Source organism: Musca vetustissima, unplaced genomic scaffold (assembly GCF_032173495.1).
Source record: "Musca vetustissima isolate MV318-11 ecotype Yass unplaced genomic scaffold, APGP_CSIRO_Mvet_v1 utg17705, whole genome shotgun sequence".
In the NCBI taxonomy this organism is placed as follows: domain Eukaryota; kingdom Metazoa; phylum Arthropoda; class Insecta; order Diptera; family Muscidae; genus Musca; species Musca vetustissima.
The window spans coordinates 146180-169214 of record NW_026879920.1 but is presented as its reverse complement, the minus strand read 5'-3'; the positions used below and the strand labels follow the sequence as shown (position 1 = coordinate 169214).

General features: G+C 34.0%; 1 protein-coding gene across 3 annotated transcripts in view; it reads right to left on the bottom strand.

Moving 5' to 3' along the window:
- Nucleotides 1–23035, bottom strand: part of LOC133325130 (semaphorin-1A) — a 137579-nt gene that overhangs the window by 19321 nt on the left and 95223 nt on the right. For all 3 annotated transcript variants that reach the window (XM_061533953.1, XM_061533954.1, XM_061533955.1), the window contains exons 8-12: nt 20336–20481; nt 3622–3704; nt 3388–3531; nt 3144–3255; nt 896–1038 (exon numbers count right to left, since the gene is read on the bottom strand). In XM_061533953.1, coding sequence (XP_061389937.1) covers nt 896–1038; nt 3144–3255; nt 3388–3531; nt 3622–3704; nt 20336–20481 — 628 coding nt within the window. The remainder of the gene's footprint in view (nt 1–895; nt 1039–3143; nt 3256–3387; nt 3532–3621; nt 3705–20335; nt 20482–23035) is intronic.

Below are 23035 nucleotides of genomic sequence, written 5' to 3'. Positions count from 1 at the left end.
AAGGAAAAAATAAAAACGAGAGCCGTGGAAAAAGAAGAGCTGAGCGAATACAAAAAATCAACAACATATAAAACATTGCTGCTGCGGAGAGAGTGAGAAAGAGTATCGAATGCAGTATATCTGCAATGGTACAGCTCATGTGAAGTAGTGGTCCCAAACCGATACACCAGCAACAACACTACCAAAACAAATTGCAATTTTCACTTTTGGCAATAATCCAAATCTCCAATTACACATGAAATTTTTATTACAACAATGTAACCAAAATGCAACATCACAAGTAAAGACGCACACACACATCTATCCATAGACGCAGATCTTTCTCACAAATTAATGTCCGTGTGTGTGAGTGTATGTGAGTAGGAGCAAAAAACAATAACAACACAGCAAAGATAGCAATTTACAATACAATTTTTCTCTTTTTGTTTGGAAAGCATGCTGTTGATGCTACTACTGGTGTTGGTGACGATGATGATGATGATGGCGACAGCAGTGAATGCTGGCTGGCAATACTGGAAAGTAGCATCTGAATGATGTATATGGCAAGGAATCCTTGCAAAAACAAAAAAAACCCCTGGTAGCCTGCAGCAGTAAAGGTTTTTGTTGAATAGCCATACTGTTCGTCTGCAACATATGCGCCATTGATAGATATATGTAATGATATTTGCAAACAACAACAACAACTACTACTTCAGCAATTCAACTAACAAATTCAACCAAATGTTAACAACATTTGTGCACACAAGTTTGTACATGATACACATTTTACGATAAGCATATTTATCCTTGATGTATACACATATATACATATGTTTAACCCCCGCGCGCCTCTGCTCGCCCACTGTTGTTGTATGTTGGCAATGATTTTATAGTGTAAATGTTGTTTAATACCAACCTGAGGGGCATGCTGCATGTTGACCAGTTGTGACATTCTGATAATAATAGTTCTCCTCAAGCCATCGTGGTGCACCATGGGAACGACATTTGCCAGCAATTTTATCCCAGGCACAGTATGGATCTTGCAGAGCTACGCATTCACTGTTATTAGAAAATAATAATAAAAAAAGAGAGAAATATTGAATTAATAAAAACAATTACGATATAATTGAATGTTAGGTAACATAGAAAATAAATAAAAACCGAAAAGGTCGAACATTTTTTATAACTTAAATTATGAGGAAAAATGGGCGATATAATGATTGGAGCTATGGTATATCAACACTTTTTCACAAGGACATATATTCAAAATTGCAACATATATTGAAAATTGCTGTTCGATGAGGCAATTTTCCTTTGGCAGTCGGATATTCTGAATTGAATATTAACATCCAAATACGAAAATTCCTTTTTGAATTAATTTTTACCCTCAGATAATCTGGAATGCTAATTTACAACGACTTCGATGTAGAATGCGGCTAAGACCATTAACATATAAACAAGTGCAAAAAGCGTTAAATTCGGCCAGGCCGAACATTGAATACCCTTCACCATAGGTATACTGATAATTATTTGAAATGAAAATATAGGGAACATTCAAAAAAGTATAGCTATACCGATAATTGTACGGCGCGATTGTTATAAACCAAATACAAATTTCAGAAATTTTTACCGGACTCTTGGAGTTATTATTATGTGAGGTGCTACGTCTAATCAGGGACCGATATATCTAAATTTCGAAGTTAACATTTTTGCATCATTTTTTTCATTTTTCCTTCCTTCACGCTAAATATTAACCAGTAAGGAAAGTAGTAAAGTGGGATGGGGCCGACTATATGATACCCTTCACCACTTTGGGTATATTCGACAGATGAATCCTAACACACGTCGCATTTTTAAAGGACCAGTAAAATTAAAGTGGATTCATAAACATGTCATTCTGCAACCTATACTACATTTTTAATTTGGTCAGATATAGAAGCTATATCTAAATCTGAACCGATTTCAACGATTTCAGGAAACTTAATACACATCATTCTAGACCTAATTCATTACGCTGCGCCAAATTTCGTTCAAATCGAAAGATATATAGGGCCTTTGGTGCGCAATTTACATTAAATCGGACGAAAATATATATGGGAGCTATATCTAAATCTGAACCGATTTTCACGAAACTTAACACACATCATTCTAGGCCTAATTCATTACGCTGTGCCAAATTTCGTGCAAATCGAAAGATATATAGGGTCTTTGGTGCACCATTTACATTAAATCGGACGAAAATATATATGGGAGCTATATATAAATCTGGACCGATTTTCACGAAACTTAGCACACGTCATTTTATACATAATTCATTACGCTGTGCCAAATTTACATTTGGTGCACCATTTACATTAAATCGGAAGAAAATATATATGGGAGATATATCTATATTTATAATTTTTAGTAGAGAGATTTGCTACCCAATAAGAAGTTAATGTACTAATTTAAAGCGAATTCGGTTGAAAAATGTAAAACCCCCAGAATACTGAAAATTGGGAGTACCCTGATATAATTTTTAATGGAACCGAATGTTCCAAATTATAGCGAATTAGGTTGAAAAACGGGATCAAAAACCTCAACATGTAATAAATTGGGGATACCCTTATATGTAAATTATGCCTAAACGTGGACCGATAGAGCCCATCAGCCTGCAGACAAAATACAACTCTATGAAAAATGTTGGCTATATATCTCTATTCGTTTAGAGGCTACAGTGATTACAACTGATAAACGGATAGACGGACATGTCAAAATCGTCATAGATTTTTTCGAGTCCCGACTTTATTACTACCAGGGTGCCATCTGTGCAACACCAGTTGCCAAGGGCATTTGCGCTAGTGTTCCACTATTTCATGAATCACTGTTCGGTATCATAGTTTCATATGATGTGACTAATTTTGTTTCAGATATTTGGTCTGACTCAAACCTACTGATTGAAGATCCGATTGTAGCCTGTACTATATTTTTGTGCTTTCCAGTTTTATGTGTAGCCATACTAACCCCTCCACCATGGCTCCCGCCATAGTCCATATGTAAAAACAAAAGTGAACAATGTGGCTGCACATTTCGCGAATAACAAATGCATGACCTTTTTATTGTCGTTTTTTCACAAACCATTTCAAATGTTCAAAATATGCAACAACAATAAAACCAAAACTTACCTGCAACTGGTGATTTTATCGTTGTGACAACGATGCAATTGGATGGCAATAACTTGACTATCAGTGACAATGATTAATTTACCATCATCATAGCTGCCATCTTTGGGTTGATCTGCAGAAAAAAATGTACATTTACATAGAAAACAAAATTGTTAGAATAATTCATTCTCTGCATGTCTGGTTTAATCGCACGTCATTTGCATGTGTAGTAGTAGTAGACGCTCACGTAAATGTGTGTACATACCATATTGCATTGTGCGAACAATTTTTAGATTACGTATTGGTTCACTTTTGGGTAAAACATCGATTTCTTCTATTACCACGGAGGTTACTTTTTTGTCCGAGTCTGCGGAATCGGCATTTACAGATTTTATAATTTTACCATGATCTGTAAAATGGGAAGAGGATAGATTTAATATTTTTATATACGAAATATTGCGTATACGCTCCATGTAATGCATAGTTATAATAATCTTACCTGTTCCCACAAATATCACATCGTAGGTTTTGCCACCGGGAGTTTTGATTTGCGGATCCACAGCTATTTGTGTAAATCGATATCTGCAAGTAGAAAAAAAATAATAATTTAAATTAATAACAAAATTATGGTATATTATTCCCAGTGAGTAATTCCAACACAAAAAATGGATCGGCGTAGGTTTACAATAGAAAATATTAAATTATTTATGACTTCGAAATATTGCAACCTTTTCTACTTTTTACAATAAATGTATGATTGATTAAATTTATACTTTTGTAAGAATATTAGAAATAAGGTATAAAAAATGCATTAAAAACTTAAAAATTTTTGTGCGGAACATATTTTTATTTATTTTTCTTAAAATTTTTAAATCAATACATTTCATGTGAAAATTTCTCAAAATTTGTATTTTCATTTTAAAGAGTGAACAAAAAATCCAATCCAGCAATGCCAAGCCATGCATCATGGGATAGTTGTCATTTGGTTTAAGTTTTAACCTCATTTGCAGTTCTGATGTACACGATGTCCTTTACGTGTTAAAATTTTATGAATTCGTTTTCTCTTTTTTTCTCTCCACATTTTAAGTTCTGGCCAAAGCCTGCTGTTCCAGACAGTTACGGTTGATAGTTTGGAAGTACTTTTTTGTTGATTCATTCAATTTTTTTTATTCTTTTCCAGAAAGTTATGCGTATATAATTGTGGGTTAATGTCCGTTGCTACTGTTTCGGGTTCCGGATAGTTTTAACATTGGATAGCCGAAGGGTGTAATGGTGGAAATGGTGTAATGACCATAAGAACAAAGTCTGCTGTTCGTATTGTGTTGTAATGTAAATGTTGAACTTTTGTTAATTGGTGAACAAAATGAAATGTGAGAACCAGGAGGTTGACAACAAAGGAATTTTTTTAAAAGGGAGAAAGGATAGAAATGAAAGGCATAAGGAAAATCATTATTCCTTAAGGATGACGAAAATAAAATATTGTTAAAAAACATTTTTGTAAGATTTTACAAAGAAGTTTTGCCTCAGCTCACTGATGCCGTAAGTGTAGTGATAGTGCACAATGGAATTGAGGCATCATTGGATATTATTTTCTCCATTCACTTCCACCGTTAAAATGTTCATTCTCGATGAATCCCGTTCAATTTCAAATCGCTCAAAAGGCTCGATTGGTACAAAGAAATTTTGAAAATAAATAGGCTCGCGGTGCTTCAGAAGACGTCCCTAAGATTTTCACAGGTAACAAATGTCAAAGATAACGAAACAAAACATCAATAGAGTATGTGAGCAAAATTCAACGAAAGGTGTCCGTGGAAGAAACACTTTGAAGCAAATAGTCTTCGGTTTTTCTTTTGTCAAGAATGATCACATCGTGCTGGAGCACCGTAAGAGGTCAATACTGAGTGATACCCCACAGTTTGACTGCCTAAAGTCTTCGATAAAATTCCAAAAACGAATTATTGTGCACCACGATCAGACATCAACGTAACTGTCCAAAACTTGGTATTCATGTGTTATATTTCTTTTTTGTCGCCAGAAGATGTTGTTGTGTCGTTCAGCAGCCACGCGTTTGGTTTTCGTGAGGTGTCTTAAACGGTGTGGGAAAGTATTCGACAATTGGTTAAAAAACTGTGCCTAAATCATTCTTTGGAAAACTATAAAAATATTTGGTATGGTAAAAATTCTCATTTTTATTATTGTGTTAAAATACATTAGGCCTCGTGTGCTGACCTCTGATCATTTATAAGAAGATTTTCACATTTTTATAAGAATACCTTCTGGCACATAAGAAGATAATTTGGATTCATATACCACCTGGATTTCTGCCCTATAATGGGAAGACCTTCTGCTCTTATATGAAAAGACCCTGTGTTCTTCTTTGAGATCACATTCTACTCTTCTAAGATAAGACCTTCTGCACCTCTATCAGAATACCTTGTGCTCTTTTAAGAGAAGACATTCTGCAGTTCTATGAGAAGTCCCCCCGCTCTTCTATGAGAAGTCCTCTTGTTCTTCTTTGAGAAGACCAGCTGCTCTTCTTGAAAAGACCACATGCTCTTCTAGGAAAAGACCACCTGCTCTTCTATGAGAATACTTTCTCTCTCTCTATGAGTAGACCTTCTGCTTTTCTATGAAAATACCTTCTGCTCTTCTATGAGAAGAGAAGACCTTCTGCTCTCCTATGAGAAGTCCTTCTGCTCTTCTATGAGAAGACCTCTGCACTTCTATGAGAAAATCTTCTGCTCTTCTATGATATGAGATTCTGCACTTCTATCAGGAGACCTACTGTTCTTCTATGAGAAGACTTCTGCACTTCTATGAGTAGACCTACTGTTCTTCGTTGAGAAAATGAGTATGAGTATATCTTCCTCTCTTCTATGAGAAGACCTTCTATGAGTAGATCTTCTACTCTTCTATGAGTAAACATTCTGCTCTTCTATGAAAAAGACCTTCTGACATTATTCTATAATTTCTTCAAAGGATTTAATTCAATTTTTCGTGTCATTTAAAGTTTACTAAATTTTAAGACTGTATATTTCAATCGTAGTGTAGGACAATAGCCATTGATTGAATTTGAAGTGGCACCTACACAAAATATGTCTAGATTAGAAAGACAAGAAAAGAAAAATTGCCTTTATACAATTATAGAATTTTTGTATTGTGTCATTCAATAGTGACATGTTCAACATCTTGTAATTCTATTGACACTGTTTCTCTTACTTTTTGTTGTCGTTGACACAAACTGAGGTCACATCATCATCATCAGCAGCATTATTATGTCCGCTTTTGTGGAATTCAAATCACCCACTTCTATTTGATTTTACTGTGTTTTTTCTCTCTCTGTCGGTTGGTTGTCTATAGACTTACCACTAACGGATATATCAAATGTGGCTGGCACACTCAATTTTCTTTTCGCCATCACTCCCTCCAAATATTCCTATTCTCATTTAAGTCTCTAAAGAATGTACATAGGCAAAATTTAATACCAATACAAAGACAGACACACAAAAACATGTTAACGAAAATTGAATTTCCTTTTGAAAATACATCCGTTCCAAAAGAAAAAAAAGAAGTCATATCCATTGTAACGGAAGAAAATGAATGGATGAAATGAAAATCTATTGCTGGTCATGTGCAAATAGTTATGTGGCATTGGAAAAAATAAACTCCAACATACATATATGGGGAAATCTTAACAAGGAATCATGTAGTGACCACCACCAGTCTATATATGGCCACAAAACATTGTTCGGTGAATGCTTAGTTTTATAACCAAAGAAAAAAATATTCTGTGGTATCTGCCTGCCGCTCCACTTGCCAAAAAAAGAGAAAATACAATTATTGAATATGCAGACGAAGAGGTATAACAATATGTCTTACTTTGATGTGAATACATAACAAATTTTCGTTTGAAATGTCCCATCAATTATTCTTTTGGGGTTTCTGCTTCATTTTTTCCATCGAAAACCCAAAAGTTTATTGTCATATGGGTTATACAACGAAATAAATATTGTTTCTTTAATATAATAAAGAGAAACTCTTATATAGATATACTCATACGAGTATATACGAGATACTCGTATATAGATATACTGGCACAAAAACAAATATTTTCATATACATTCATAATGACATTATCAAGAAAAAATAACAATCAATGACACAACTACACTTTTCGATGAGCAGAGCTAAATTTTATATAAAATGGTTTGAAATAATAATAATTTAAACGCAATATATGGAATTGAAAATATTGTCCTTGGTTAGGTTAAATTTATGTTTTAAATAATAAATAGCAATGTTCGTCTATAAAACCCCATTAGTTTTTTTAACAATTCGAAAGACATATAACAGTTAAAAATTACCCTTATGGACCACGTTTAATATTTGAACAACACTATTCAGAGTAACTCAATGCTTCATATATTTTCTTTTGAATATATCTTTACCTTTTTTTTGCATTTCCTTATTTAAGTTCGTGTTCCTTTTCTCTCTCTCTCTCTTCCGTAATATGCTATGGCTTGGTATAATTTTATACTACTACATAACATTTTATATAGAATGTATGAATGTGTGCATGAATGTAAATGTGAAAACTATGTAAATTTTCATTACCGCAAAAGTTTTGTGGTTACAGTTTTTTTTTCTTTGCATTTTGTATTCTTATGAAGAGACACAAAATTGAAAATATATACCTGGTGCTGATAATTAAATTATTCAAATTATTAGCATGTGTCCTGGGGAAGACTCTATTGCATAGTTGCTGTTTTTGGTATTGTATCTAATTTGAAAACCGCGAAAAATGGAAAAAGTACAATGCTTTTAAATTTTCTGTAGTTTCTAGTGCATTTGCGTGTAGTGGGTATTTAGGACATATTTTAGACACTTTAAAGAGAATAAAGATAGGTATATTATGTTTTAATGTAATTAGAAAGGTTTTTATTGTAAGCTTTTTTTTTTTTTATAAGTTAATGTGAATAAATAATTGTCAATTTGATGCACACTCTAAAGGAGATTATCCAGGGCTACATTAATATTTACGGAAGATTCTGAGAGATTTTCCACGTCGGTTCCCCATTATGAGGATATTGAAAAGAGGACTTCAAGACCTTTTCAATGGTGGCCCGTTGGTAGACCGTCATCGAACCTTTTCCGAGTGGTGGTTACCCCAGATGACGCATGAGATTTGTTCCTCAAAATCTCAAATTTTAAAACTTAAACATTTTTTTATTAAATTAGTATTTTTAAATAAAATGTAGTTTTAGCATTAAGCTAGAATTTAGAACAATATACAAGTTTTATTTCTTTCTTTAGAAATTCACTAAAATAACGGTTGCTTTCTAGCAGTGTTTTTTTTATTTTTTGGTGTTCTTTTAAAAGGACGGTGGCGCCAAATGAGAATATTAAAAATGTCACATATTGTGAATTAGAAAAATTTTAGGATATATCCGACCATATGATACCCTACACAGCTTCCATGAAAATAAAACTTTATGTGGTTCTATATTCTGAGCTTGGGCAGTATTTCGTTATATTTGTAGCTCTTGACCAATTAGAAGTCAACAAATATTACAGTATATCCCTTCAAATTACTTGTCTAGATTCCCTTCACCGTGGGTTGTGTTGTGATGTTCGCCGTTCAATTGTGGCCTATAGATCACCTCGAAAAAACACAAAAAATTAAGTTTTCGACCCACTTCTTCCCGAAATTGTTTTCTGATCATCATTGAAAATTGTAGGCGTTGTCCTTAACCATACCTGGATCCTCATGAAAAATTTCAAAGGGATCAGCGAAAAAACACAAAAAATTAAGTTTTCGGTCCACTTCTTCCAGAAATTGTTTTCTGATTATCATTGAAAATTGTAGGCGTTGTCCTTAACCAAACCTGGATCCTCATGAAAAATGTCAAAGGGATCAGCGCTATAGGGTGAAACTAGTGTGGTAATGGATTACTAAATAACATTTGAATACATAAGCACCTGCAGATATTTAAGTGCAATCCCCAAATACGAGTATAGATCTATCACTCCTCTTGGATATACTATCAACTTCTCGGGTCTATGTCAATCAGGAGTAAATATATACGCCATAGAATACAAATTTTGTCATTTTTCACACAAAAGTCAGGGTTCATTTGAGCCGCTAAATATCAAAACAGGCATGCTTTGGCCCGATCCCCTTATATATGTAAAAATTAGCGAAGTTTAGGCCATAATTGCGGCCTCTGCAGCGACCAGAAAATCAGAAAAAAATAACGTTATTGGTCCATTTCAACCCCTAAATATTTAACGATTTTTACCAAAAACAATAGATGTCTTCATTGGCCAGAACCCATCCTACATGCAAAATTTCGTGAAGATTGGTCCATAACTTTGGCCTGTATCGTGTTTACAAATTATTATGGCTGTTTTGGACGGATGGACTACAGATGATGGTGTCACACATTTGCTTTGTTCGACTCAGCTAGTCCATTATTGGATTTATAAAAGAACTGACAACATAGTAGTGTAGGTTATAAAAATGACATAAACTGGAAGGTTTCTGACTTTTCGAAGAAAATTAGAAACATTCTAGGATATTTTTGATTTCCTTACTGGAAAGATGACTTCAATAAATGATGTACCATTGGTAGATCGTCGTCGAAGCGTTATGGACTTTAGGTGGTTAATTAAAAATTAGCGTAAATTGACATCTGCCGAGATTTTCCAGAAAATGTATTTCTGTATTATTCCCTAATATTTAAATAAACCCGTCAGATGGGTATTTAGCAATATAGAATGGCGTGTACAACTGTACTGAAATGAAGGATTTAAAATAATTTGAGGCCGGTACCGAATTGATGACCTCTCTCTCTCTCTCTCTCTATTTACCTAATAACACTGTGAGACAAAATCGAGGTCATGATCTGGTGGCGTAAAATTCCTGGAGAATATGAAAACCTCCTGAGATTACATCTCTGCAGTGAACTCGATTTTCAGGGGATTTCATAAACTCACCATGGGCTTTCATCCTCAATACCAATTTTCTACCCCCAAAAATCTTGTCGCATAGTGTTTTCGATAAAATGTGACAAATAATTACTTTTTGTCGCGCTATTTAGGATGTATTTTAAATGTATGTTTGATTCCAAATATTAATTTGACACATTATGTGAACCTAAAAAAATCAATGAGAATCCCAATTAAATTTAAAAACCTGACTAAATTCTCCCAAAATTTAGGAAGTGTCGTTATATACACCATAAAAATGAAAAATATTGATCATTTTAATATAAAGATTTTCTAAAGTGAAAAATCCCACAATTCGTAAATGGAGACCCTCCTTCTGGTAGTCATTCAACACATTCAACTCGTAATAATTGGCAAAAAAGTACACAAGATCTTCCTGCACGCAGAGTTTTCGATCTGGATCAAAAATATCGTAGTATATTAATTATACTTTGAATGTTTAATATATATGTTAACATAAAAAATTTGAAGTTTAAATCTCTTTTTATAATATATATTTTCGCATTTTTACTGACCATTGAGGGTTTACATTTGTCTGATATTTTCTTAATAATTAATTAATTTTCTAATTAATAATAATTTACTATATATAAAATCATAGTCATATTGAAACAAAAATTATTGAAGGATACAATATACAAAAGGCATAACCTCTTGTATCTACTTGCCAATATATACTAATCGTTAACTATCCCTCCTGGACGACTATTTCAAAGCGTTATAATAATACCGTCAAAAACAAAATATTTGTTACCCCCATCACATAATAATGTAGAATATATGTAACACGATTATTTAAAGCATGTAATAATTATTTTCTCATTTTACAAATGTACATATTCGAAAAATGTCCTTATCTTATTTTACCATCATCCAATTAACTTTAACAAAATGTTATCTTGGTGTGTTCTACAAAATGCATGGGACAACAGCACAACTATCCCTATAATTACAATTAACCAATTCATTATAGTTGGTCGTTGTTGATAAAACTATTTCGTAACATAACGACAGTCATATGTCTTCGAAGATTTTCTCAGAAAATCCCTTTTGAATGAATATAGCCAGGATTATTGTACAAACATGCTTTTGAAATTATACACAATGTGTGAAATGTGAGATTAGAAGGAGAGACAGAAGAGGAAGGACGGTCGGCCGGCCAGAGGGACAGAGTTTGATGTCAAATAGGGTTTTAGTGTTGGTCTTAAAATCAACGCACCAGTTAACATAAACAATATAATTTAATGATAATTTTCCTATCCATGCAGGGGGTGATGATGATGACAATGGCGGAAAGAAGAAGGGTTGGCCGAAACTAGAGTATTCTTAAATTTGGTTTTTGGTTAAGGGGATTTTTAAAACAAGGATGTGTTCTGAATGCAAAGATAGTGGAAAAATTATACAAGTGTACATAAATAGCATAGCACACATACACACATACATAGTACACATGTGAAACTAATTGGATTGCTTGTTCTTGTTGGTGTTGTTGCTGCTGCTTTGTATATATTAAAAAATAAGTTTTCCTTGTGGGTTATTTTTAGAAATTCCCCTAGTGTCCCTTGGTGAAGTGACTTCGCTAACAACGTGTCAAGTACCTCAAAAAGAAGGAAAAAAAAAAACAAATGTTCTATCTAAAGCTGTGTATAATGTTCTCCTCAATGGAATTTTAAATTAAGTTTGTTTATTTTTATATGGCGCTATCATCGCCAAGCAAAGCTTGCAGTTATTTCAATGTATTGTTTTCTTTGTATTGGGGAGGGATTTTAGCGATTTAAACTGTTCGTTTCTTGGATGTTCTTTAAACGGTAACAATAATAAAAACACAAAAAAACAGTAAAGAAAAACACTCGAGTTTCCTTTCACTCCAACAGGAGAACAGGGGAAAAACTGAAATGAAGAACGTAAAACTAACGTAACTCCTCATGGCATGTATCATTGTCATTAAGGTTTGGTTGGTGTTTTTTGTTGCTGTTGTCGTTGTTTTGGTTGTTTTTGGACATGGCTTTTTCATTATGAAAAGTCAACATTGTTAAAAGGATTAGCTGCTATACGTTTACACGGACACACATACAACACATGTACACTCACACTCACACAGGCACAAGCGAAAAACTGCACGCTTGTTTTGTATGAGTGAGTGCAAGCATGCCATTATACTGTTAACGGAAACTAAAAGAAAGACCGGAAGTACTACTCGTACTACTCGTACCCATACATCGAGCAATGCTTTATTTTGCTTTGTATGCTCACAAATGCTGGCGTTGTTATTTCAGTGTCTTCCTCCTTGTTAGTTGTTCGTTGTAGCACTATTTCTGCTGTGTAAATAACCATGTTTTCAGCTGATTCTGTTGTTGTTGATTGTAAAACAAAATAGTTAAAAACTGCAGTATAGACTAACAAACCACCCAGTCAGCTAACCAGCCAGCCAGCCAGTCAACCAACCAAACAGACCCAGCTGCGGAGTGGGGTAACCATAGTGAATCAACAAAGACTAACTTTCAAGGGTTAAGGGTTAATGTAATGTGTTTGCTCGACAAATTCCTGTGGCCATCATCATCATCATCTTCGTCGTCGTCATATAGCAAAGGACAACACTTGAAATGCCATAAAAAGTAAAGCATTGTAAATTTTCTTAAGTTTATGTTTTGTTAAAGCTCTGGTAGGGCATTTTCTTTTGCTTGTCTAGAGTGGCTCATAACTATACATGGGAATTTATCAGTTCAACAAGGAAGCGGCCCGTTTTTCCTTAGGAGACATAAACGAAGGATAAAGTTTAAATTTTGTTTGCAAAACAACTATAGGCGGATGATAAACGCTTATAAGTAATAAACTAGTAAGTACATACAAATATTTTCTTGTTTTTTTTTATTATCGTAAGAGGTACAATTTTGATTGTATCACATAGGAATTATTGAAATTACATGCATTTTTGGGGCCTATATCAAATTTGATGGAACGAGGTCTATCGTATATAATTCTGATGCAGTAATAAAAATGCGAATATTTTATATCAAAAATAGTTTAATTGTTTTTCAAAATGTGCGTGCATGATTTGTACACCCTGCATGATTTGTATATTTTTTTAATATGTTCAAATTTTTTTCATCCTGATTCATCCTGGCACTTTTTACAGACAAAAATCATAGTCCACGGCAAACGGCAAAAATGTGCCCGATAGAAATATTGGTTTTAGACACCATGTATTTTTGAATCAAATCCGTTTCAGACTATTTGGGGGTAGAGTTATAAATTTACGTCCGTCTGGTGCGCACGATAACTCTCGAAATGAGTAACCGATTTCATCCACATTGTATTATTTCTTCCAAGCCTAGTTCAAGTTAGAAGATGGGGAATATCGCTCCACTCCTTCTGGCACCTCCCTCACAAAGTGGTAATTTTTATACCCTCAGCTATATAGCAATATAGGTTTTAGACAAGATTTATTTTTGAATCAAATCCGTTTCAGACTATTTGGGGGTCGAGTTATAAATTTACGTCCGTCTGGTGCGCACGATAACTCTCGAAAGCAGTAACCGATTTCATCCACATCGTATTATTTCTTCCAAACCTAGTTCAAGTTCGAAAATGGGGAATATTCGTCCACACCTGGTTCCTCACCCACAAAATGGTCAAAATTGTGAAAAAATACTTTTTATAATATGCGAAGGGTCCAATCCCCCACAAACGGTCAAAATTTTCAATATATACAAATCCGATATTAGGCGAATGGAATGTCCGATTGGAACCAAACTTTGCACAATTTATTATCATCACCAAACCTAGATCAAGTCAAAAGAAGAGAACAAGCGGTCCTCTCCTTCCGGTCCACTCCTTCTAGTACCTCCCTCTCAAATGGTCAAAATTTTCAATATTTACAAATCCGATATTAGGCGAATGGAATGTCCGATTGGAACCAAACTTTGCACAACTTATTATCATCACCAAGCCTAGATCAAGTCAGAAGATGGGAACCGGCGGCCCTCTCCTTCTGGTATCTTCCCCACAAATGGTCAAAAATTTTAATGCTTATAAATCCAATATTAGGCGAATCGAATCAACCTATTATCTTTACCAAGCCTAGATCAAGTCGATCGATTGATCTACTCCAATATTAGGCGATCCGGTAAAAGGTAAAAAGGTAAAAATGAACGGTGAAAATATACGAAAATAAATTCCTAGTCTTTGGGACCCAATGCAAAAGGTTATGAGCGACATTTTTCAAAACATAGTCGGAGTTCAAATTTCATATTGTGGTATCTATTTTACGGTTCAAGAAAATAAGGGCGAAAAGACGCACAAAGGCTCTAGATATAATGAGGTTATATTTCACAAAAATATTCCTCATTCAATTTGACTTCAGACATGTGATCTCAAAAATAACTTGCATAGGCTGCAAACAATATTTATCCTTTTCTTTATGGACTTTATAGATATCAGCCAAAAATTCATAACGAAATAACTCTGGATGCTTAATATACTCTCAAAACAGAATTGTTCTTATAAAAGTTACGTCGCTTTAGTATTAAGAACAATTGTAGGAAATAAACCAGTGAGCGGAGCAGAATAGTCGAACGGGGCCGACCATATGATACCCTACACAACTTCCACGAAAATGCAACTTTCTGTGCTTCTATATTCTGAGCTTGGGCAATACTCTAAATTATAACCTGATCATCGCCGAAAATTATAGGCGTTGTCCTTGACCATAACTGGAACCTCATGGAACATTTGAAAGCGATCAGTGCTACATTTCCGCCCTCTAATGTGGTAATGGGTTACTAAGTAATATACAAATACGTAAACGCCTGTAAATATTTAAGAGTAACTCCCACATCCGAGTACATACGACAATATAATTGTTATCAATTTAAAGGTCCCCTACTCCTCTTGGATATACTATCAATATATCAACTTTTCGGTCCAGTGTCCTTCAGGGGTAAATATGTAAAAATTCGTGATGTTTGGGCGATAATTGCGGCCTCAAGAGCGACCAGAAAATCAGACAAAAATTAAACCTAAATATTAACCGATCTTTAGAAAAAATTCATTGGACAGAACCCATCCTACATGTAACATTTCGTGAAGATTGGTCCATAACTGTGACCTGTATGGTGTTTACAAATTATAATGTACAGACGGACGGACACACATGTCTAGATCGACTCAGTTAGTCGATATATGACCATCGGTGTACTTAAAGGTGGGTCTAATACCCTGACAACATAGTTGTGTAGGGTATAAACACAATTTTGCTTTTGTTAATGAGTAAGGTATATCTTCACAAAAAATGGTATAACAATTTCAGTCCGGCAAACACTTATTCTATTTTTTCAAAAACTTTTAAAAACTATATCATCTAATTGGTACATATTCTTACATCTAATGATTCCTGAATGTCTGACTATATACATACAATTGCTACAACTTTTCTAACATTTAAAACTAACCAAAGCCACACACATTTGAGCAAATCATCAACAACATCCGCTTGCTGTTACCACAAATGTAATCATAATCATAGAGACGAAAACAACGTACTTTATGGCATAGAAGAAAAAAATCACGCCAATATAAAAAGATTTTCAAAAAATAGTTTGGGTGGAAAGAACCTGATCCGTGGAAAAAAATGCAATGAAAAACATTTGAGGCAAACCAAAAGCGAAAACCTCATTCTCACGCTCAATGTGGCTGTTTGGTTGGTTGGCTGTTGTGTATTATGTTCATTTTCCGGGTTGAAACATAAAATAACAGACCAGAGTTGCAATCAATGAGTCCTTTTTATATATTTTTTGGGAGGAAACAGAAAAGGGTTAAACTATGTTCCCCGTTGGTGTTGTTGTTATTATTGTTGTATTGTTGTTGCTATTATTGTATAATAATATTTACAATGACTGCAGTACCATGGAAGAAATAACAACAGCAACAGTTTACGGTAGTCTGAGGTTAAGTTCTGGCAAAGCACCACAGCACACACACACACACTCAGTGAAGAACGCGAACATCAGCTCGTCGCTGTCGTCGTGGTCGAGTAGTTTGGGTCTGGGATTGTACAGCTTTGCGCGTTATGCTGTGTTGTGTAGCGAAGAAGTGGCAGTGGTTGTTACAAAAATGATGACAATAACACTCAAAAGCAATGGTTGTGGCAGTAACAAAATGTTATTTTTTTTTTGTTGGTTTGCTGCATCAGAATAATGGCAACATTTTAAACATTACGTGCTTAAAAATGTAACAACAACAACAGCAGCAGTAGTTTCAGCAGCAACAGCAATACCGTCAGTGGTAACAACCAACCATCGCAGCTGACAAATGGTGGATGCACAATGGGTGTGGAAATGTTGAAGATCGTAGTTTATAAAATTTTCATTTTGTAAATCAAATCGTCAATCCGGGGTTGATATAAACATCATTGCATCTCTATTAATGACAAATTCTACATCAATATAGATTTTATGAAAATGAGAAATATAGAATCATTTTTTGAAATAACGGCACCAATTTTACGGTTTCGATAGTCCGGTTTCGATGGATTAATTAAAATAGCTTCATACATCTACAGTGAGTGTAATAAGTATTTTGCCTCGATACAAATTTGACAAAATTCTAATATATACGCCTAAAACCAGCATACTATAGATGTAAAATGAATTATGTTTGATGGGATATGTTTGTGGACATATTTAGATCTTATTTCTGCAAGAATCACTGCGAAAGACCTATTGGTCTTGAAGATATCGGCCAAAATCTATACCAACCCAAAATGATTATCAGAAAAAAGTAATTTGCTTTTTATTATTATTTTTGAAAAAATCATTATATAACACACGCTTTGTCTTTTTATAGTTACCATTGCGGGTAACCACATACTAAAAGCGATTTGGCGACGATTCCAATAAACCACGACATTTTTTCGCGAATATTTGCTCACATTTACGTTCAATTTATTCTCCAACAATTTTTCATTTAATATTTGTTAATTTCACGTCCTAAACATCCCAAATAACTTTAGAATAATAAAAAGGAGGTTTTGCAAAATATATCGCGAGGACAGGACCCTAAAAACTATTGAAACCAAAATGCGACAAACAAATTATTAAAAAAAAAACTATCGCGGAACCCCATTTTTCAGACTTTGAAAACTTTATGGTCCATTAATATTGATCTAGTAACCAATATATGCAATGAAAATAGCAATAAGGAGGTCAGATTCTAAGATATGAACGGTTTATTTCGAAAATAAATAGATCGCCCAGTTTATTCGCTGCTGTATTTTATTCGCAACTGATAGTGTTAAATGGATCTAAAATATTGACTGCGTATTCATCACCAGCTACCACAGTTTTTTAAAACGCAATAATATTTGACGTAGAATGATGTTTTCTCCCAACTTCATGCACTGTTTTGTAGTTTCTGTTGTTTTAGAACTGTTCATTTCTTTGAATCTGACCTCCTTATTGCTATTTTCATCGCATATATTGGTTCCTAGATCAATATTAATGGACCATAAAGTTTTAATAGTCTGAAAAATGGGGTTTCGCGATATTTTTTTAAACAATTTGTTTGTCGGATTTTGGTTTCAATAGTTTTTAGGGTCCTGTCCTCGCGATATATTTTGCAAAACCTCCTTTTTATTAATCTAAACTTATTTGGGATGTTTTGAAGCCGCGACGACTATATCTAATACCCTCATTTTGAAATTAGGACGTGGAATTACCAAATATTAAATGAAAAATTGCTGGAGAATGTATTGAACGTAAATGTGAGAAAATATTCGCGAAAAAATGCAGTGGTTTATTGGAATTGTCGCCAAATCGCTTTTAGTATGTGGTTACCCGCAATGGTAACTATAAAAAGACAAAGCGTGTTTTATATAATGATTTTTTTAAAAATAATAATTAAAAACAAAATACTTTTTTGTGATAATCATTTTTGGGTTGGTATAGATTTTTGCCTATAACTTCGAGACCAGTAGGTCTTTCGCAGTGGATCTTGCAGAAATAAGATCTAAATATGTCCACAAACATATCCCATCATACATAATTAATTTTATATCTTTAGTATGCTGGTTTTAGGCGTATATATTAGAATTTTGTCAAATTTGTATCGAGGCAAAATACTTATTACACTCACCGTATATACAGGGTAAGATGAAGAAACTGAAACCAACTTCAGACTTCTGTCATTTCTAAGCTACTCGTCCGACAGCTTTCAAAATTATTCCAGTGACAGCTCATTATATTGTTTACAAGCGTACAAAATCATTTTGGTGAGAATATTCCAGAAAAAAAATTATTCGTGATGGAATTCAAGTGTTATAGTGTGATTTCTTTATATTTGGCTGGAAAACCACAAGTGGCTATCGTTAGAGCACTCCATCATTTAAATGTGGGCAAAATCTTTTGTGTCTCGTACGGAAGAAAACAGCAACATCAGCACAAATGGTTTGAAAAGTAAAGAAGCGACTTGATCGAAACCCGCGTCGCAGTGGCCGAAAAAATGGCTCGTGAGCTGAACATATCGCAATATTTCATTCGGCAAAGATTGAAAAATGAGCTCGGGGCAAGAACTTGCACCGCAACAGAAAGAAAATAGACTCAAAAGAGCTAAAGAGTTGCTTCGCTTGGCCGAAAGTGGTGAACTGCCGAATTTGATTTTCTCCGATGAGAAAACATTCGTTGATCAACATTCGGGCAGCGTGTGAAGGTTTCATTGGTCATTGGCCATAATTCGTGCCAAAGGTGACCAATTCGATCAAATTTAAACTTATTCTTTAATTTGATGATATTTCCGAAATTTTTGCTTTCATTCAATAAAATTAAAAAAAAAAAAAATAAAAATTTGTTGTAGTTTTTATACGCTACACAACTATGTTGCCAGGGTATTACAACTTTGTGCAGCCCCAAGAGTTTGTAACGCCGCGAAATATTGGTCCTAGACCCATCTTTAAGTATACCGATCGTCATATCTCTACCAGCTGAATCGATCTAGACATGTGTGTCCGTCCGTCTGTCCATTATAATTTGTAAATACGATACAGGCTACAGTTATGGACCAATCTTCACGAAATTTTGCATGTAGGATGGGTTCTGTCCAATGAAGACCTCTATTGTTTTTTTGAAAAGATCGGTTAATATTTAGGGGATGAAATGGACCAAAAACATTATTTTTGTCTAATTTTTGGTCGCTCCAGAGTCCGCAATTATGGCCTAAACATAGCGAATTTTTGCATGGAGAAGGCGATCGGGCCAAATAATAGCATGCCTGTTTTGATAAAAATCGGTCAATATTTAGCGGATCAAATGGACCCTGACTTTTGTATTTTTGACATATATATTTCCTCCTGAAGGATATAGACCCGATAAATTGATAGTATATCAAAGAAGAGTTTCAAAGCTGACTTTGAACAACATTTCATCCCCATTGTGCAACAATGACTATGACAACGATACGACATTACGAAAAATGAACAACATTTTCAGCTAACGCCACAAAAAGAAATGGCCAAAGATATAGTTAAACTTTTAACGGATCTGTATCATTGAAGCCCGTGTTGTTGCCAAACTGTGGTTCTTGTAGCTGGTGATGATTACGATGATATTTCTAGCTTTCTCTGGGTTCACTCACTCATGCATTCCTGTTTATACAAAACGCACACACACACATATACTCATTCAAATTCACCATTACTCTTACGACTTAAAAAAATGAAAACGGATGTTGGAGAAAAAAACCCCAAAATTTTTCCACATAAAAATGTTAAACTGTCTGCTGAAAGATGGAGTAAAGCACACAACACTACAACATATTATCCTCAGACAAAACGCAACGAGGACGAGTTGTTGGAACGTCAAAAAAACTTAAGCGGAACGTTTTATAAGTTGAAAATCTGTTCTTCCCATACCTTCTCATTTTCGCTTCGACCACAAATGAACGCAAAATGATGGGTAAAAGGGCTATACAAGGACTTCCAAGAACAATTCAACTTAACTGAAAAAGCCAGCCAGCCATCCAACTAACCAACAACCAAGAAACATGTTTATTGTTGCCTTTTTCGGCGTTCGGCTCGTTGCTGGATTTAAAGAGTATTGTATTGTTGTTGTTATATCCTTATGATAAAAACGTATGTTCTTGGCGAGCTGATGATGATGATGGAAATAAAAATATGACTGTAATGATGGAAGGAGGGTGGGCTTTGGAGTACTTACATTGTGCTCGTTCGAACTAAAATGGGTTGACCAAAGAATGCCGGCACATTTTCATCCATTAGTGAATGTGTTTTGATGAAATTTAATGTTGGATCCGGTAGAGTTCTTGAATCATTGTGGCATGAGCCAGGACGTGGTTCGGGTACCTGAAAATAATGTAAAATAAAAAAAAAATTATATGTGTGTATTATTTAGTAAGAAGAATATACAAGACGTTACAAATGTAATTATCGTACATTTTAATACTACAACAATCGCCTTAATTTATTATTAAACTTATGAATGAACGAATGTAATCCTCTTATTCGAGCGTCAAACCATATCCATTTTCAAGAAGATTTAAATTTTCAGTTGACATCACATACAGTGCCACTTTCAGATTTGTGTCCTTTCCTGGTAGTTTTTGATGTTCATTTGTATCCAAAAAAAAGAGAATGCTGACAAATATGCTCTGATATCAATTCTATAGTGGCTCGAATAATTTTCTTCTGCATTCTTTTGCCGGTGGTGCATATTTATGGCATGTCTTGTCATGCTTTCCCAATTTCCCTTTTGTCTACCTCTTCATTCAGCATTTTTCCATACACTAGAATTATGGGTCCTTTGTTTTTCATAAACTTTTTTTTGGTATGTCTACTGCTTTTCTTTTTTTTTGGAATGGGCGTGGCGTTTGACTGTTTATATGTATGTTGAGTTGTTAATGCTGTCTGTACTCAGTTTCCATTTTCCTCTTTTTTATTTATGTTTTTTCCATTTTTTTTGGTTAAAATATCAAGAGGCCATGTGTAGATTTGTAGGGAACCACTTGATTTATATTTATGAGTATCATGAAGAGTCGGTGTCACAGCACACCATACAGCAAAAAAGACAATGAAATGGATGGATGGGTATGAACCAGGGCATAAGAGTAAATTTATTTTGTATTTATAACCAAAAAAAATATATATTGTCATAAAAGGTAGAAATTGTCACTTTTAGCAATTTTTGTTATTTCTTATGCTGGAGAGAAAAAAATGACTCTGGCTGTAAAATGTACGTGATTGAAATCCCTAAATAGAAATGTGATAAAAATCATCTAACAAATGCTTTTTGGGTTTGTATTTTATTCTCTACACAATACGTGAAAGGGTATTATAATTTTTTGTTGTTGTGAAACTGAATGTCATAAAGTGTTTTATTTTCAGCAAGTTCGAAGGATCCACAATTGTCCTTTCGACGTTCTAAATATGTAATGCTGTATGTGTGGGACACTATGTATACTCTCAGTTCAATGGCTAAAGTATAAATTATGTGGTAACATCATAAATGGAGACAACGATTGAGGCCCAAATAAATAGTGTCTTCAGAAACTATTTTTAGAAAGAAAAGTTACTGTCGGAAGCTAAATTAATAAAAGCCAATGGTAAATGCTTCAGCATTTAGGAAGCTGATTCGAATCCTATGAATCCCATTTGATATTGATAAATGAAGGTTCCGCTCGATTTTGCCTATTTAGAAAATCTTAGAATAAAATTTCCAAACACAGTCATTTTTGTGTAGTTAATATCTTAACATATAATTGAAACGGTACTATTTGGGATGTTGAGTTTGCTACGGATAGGTCTAGTCATGCTCGAGTTTGAAGGTTCTCGTATTTCAACGAATTGGATTGACTCTGGAAATGGAAAAATGAGCCCCGCTTTTTTCCTTGTCAATAATACAACAATTTTTAAACGTAAGAATTAATGCAATTATAAATAGGTCTCAGAAAAAGGTCTGATATGCGAGGATAAAATGTTAAGGACGCCTTAAGGAACAATTTTCCAACGGTAGCTAAGTTCTTCCACAGTTCCTTCCTCGATAAATTTGTACTACATATTGAACGATTATTATAACCAATAAGACTATGATGAATATATTAAAACGGAATTGAAAGAAGTACGGGTTTGGCCTATTAAAACATACTGTAGGTGTTTCTTGTAGGAACAGGAATTGTAGAGGATATTTTAGGGAAACCTTTTTCTTCCAAAAGTTATCTCCTCGAACCACTCTTTGTGGTTGAAAACCCTTTAATAAACGTACATGTTCTAGTCAAGGCCAAAGTCAAAAATTTCGAATTTTTTACTATTATACCTTATTGTAGAGGGCTAACATGTGAGGATGAAATGTTAAGGACATCATAAGGATCAATTTTTCCAGCGGTAGCTAAGTTCTGCCATTAATCTTTTTTCGAGAAATTTGCAACATATTTTGAATAAATATTATAACAAAGAAAATATGAATTTATTAAAAACAATCTCACAGAAGTGCGAGTTTGAACCATTAAATCTCGATTTAGCTTTTTTTAGTGAGAGTACAAAATAAAGAGGACATATTGAAGAACATTTCTTCTTCGATAAGCCAAACTCTAACTCCATTATTTGTTAGGAAAAATGCGCTTACAAATTATATAATTAATACAAATGATTAAGTAGTACATTTTGATGATACCAAGCCAAACATAATTCGGTTCCATTTTAAATCAAACTCATTATACAGGTATTTTATAGAAGAATGAAATCTAGGAGACACCTTGGTTAATATTTTTTATTTGGGGAACTTTATTCCTTTACCACTCCATTTCCAATAAATTAAGCCTTCAAAACAAACTATATTTAAAATTCAACTGAAATTTATATAGAATTTAAACGTCAAAATTTTATATAACCATTGTATGGATAT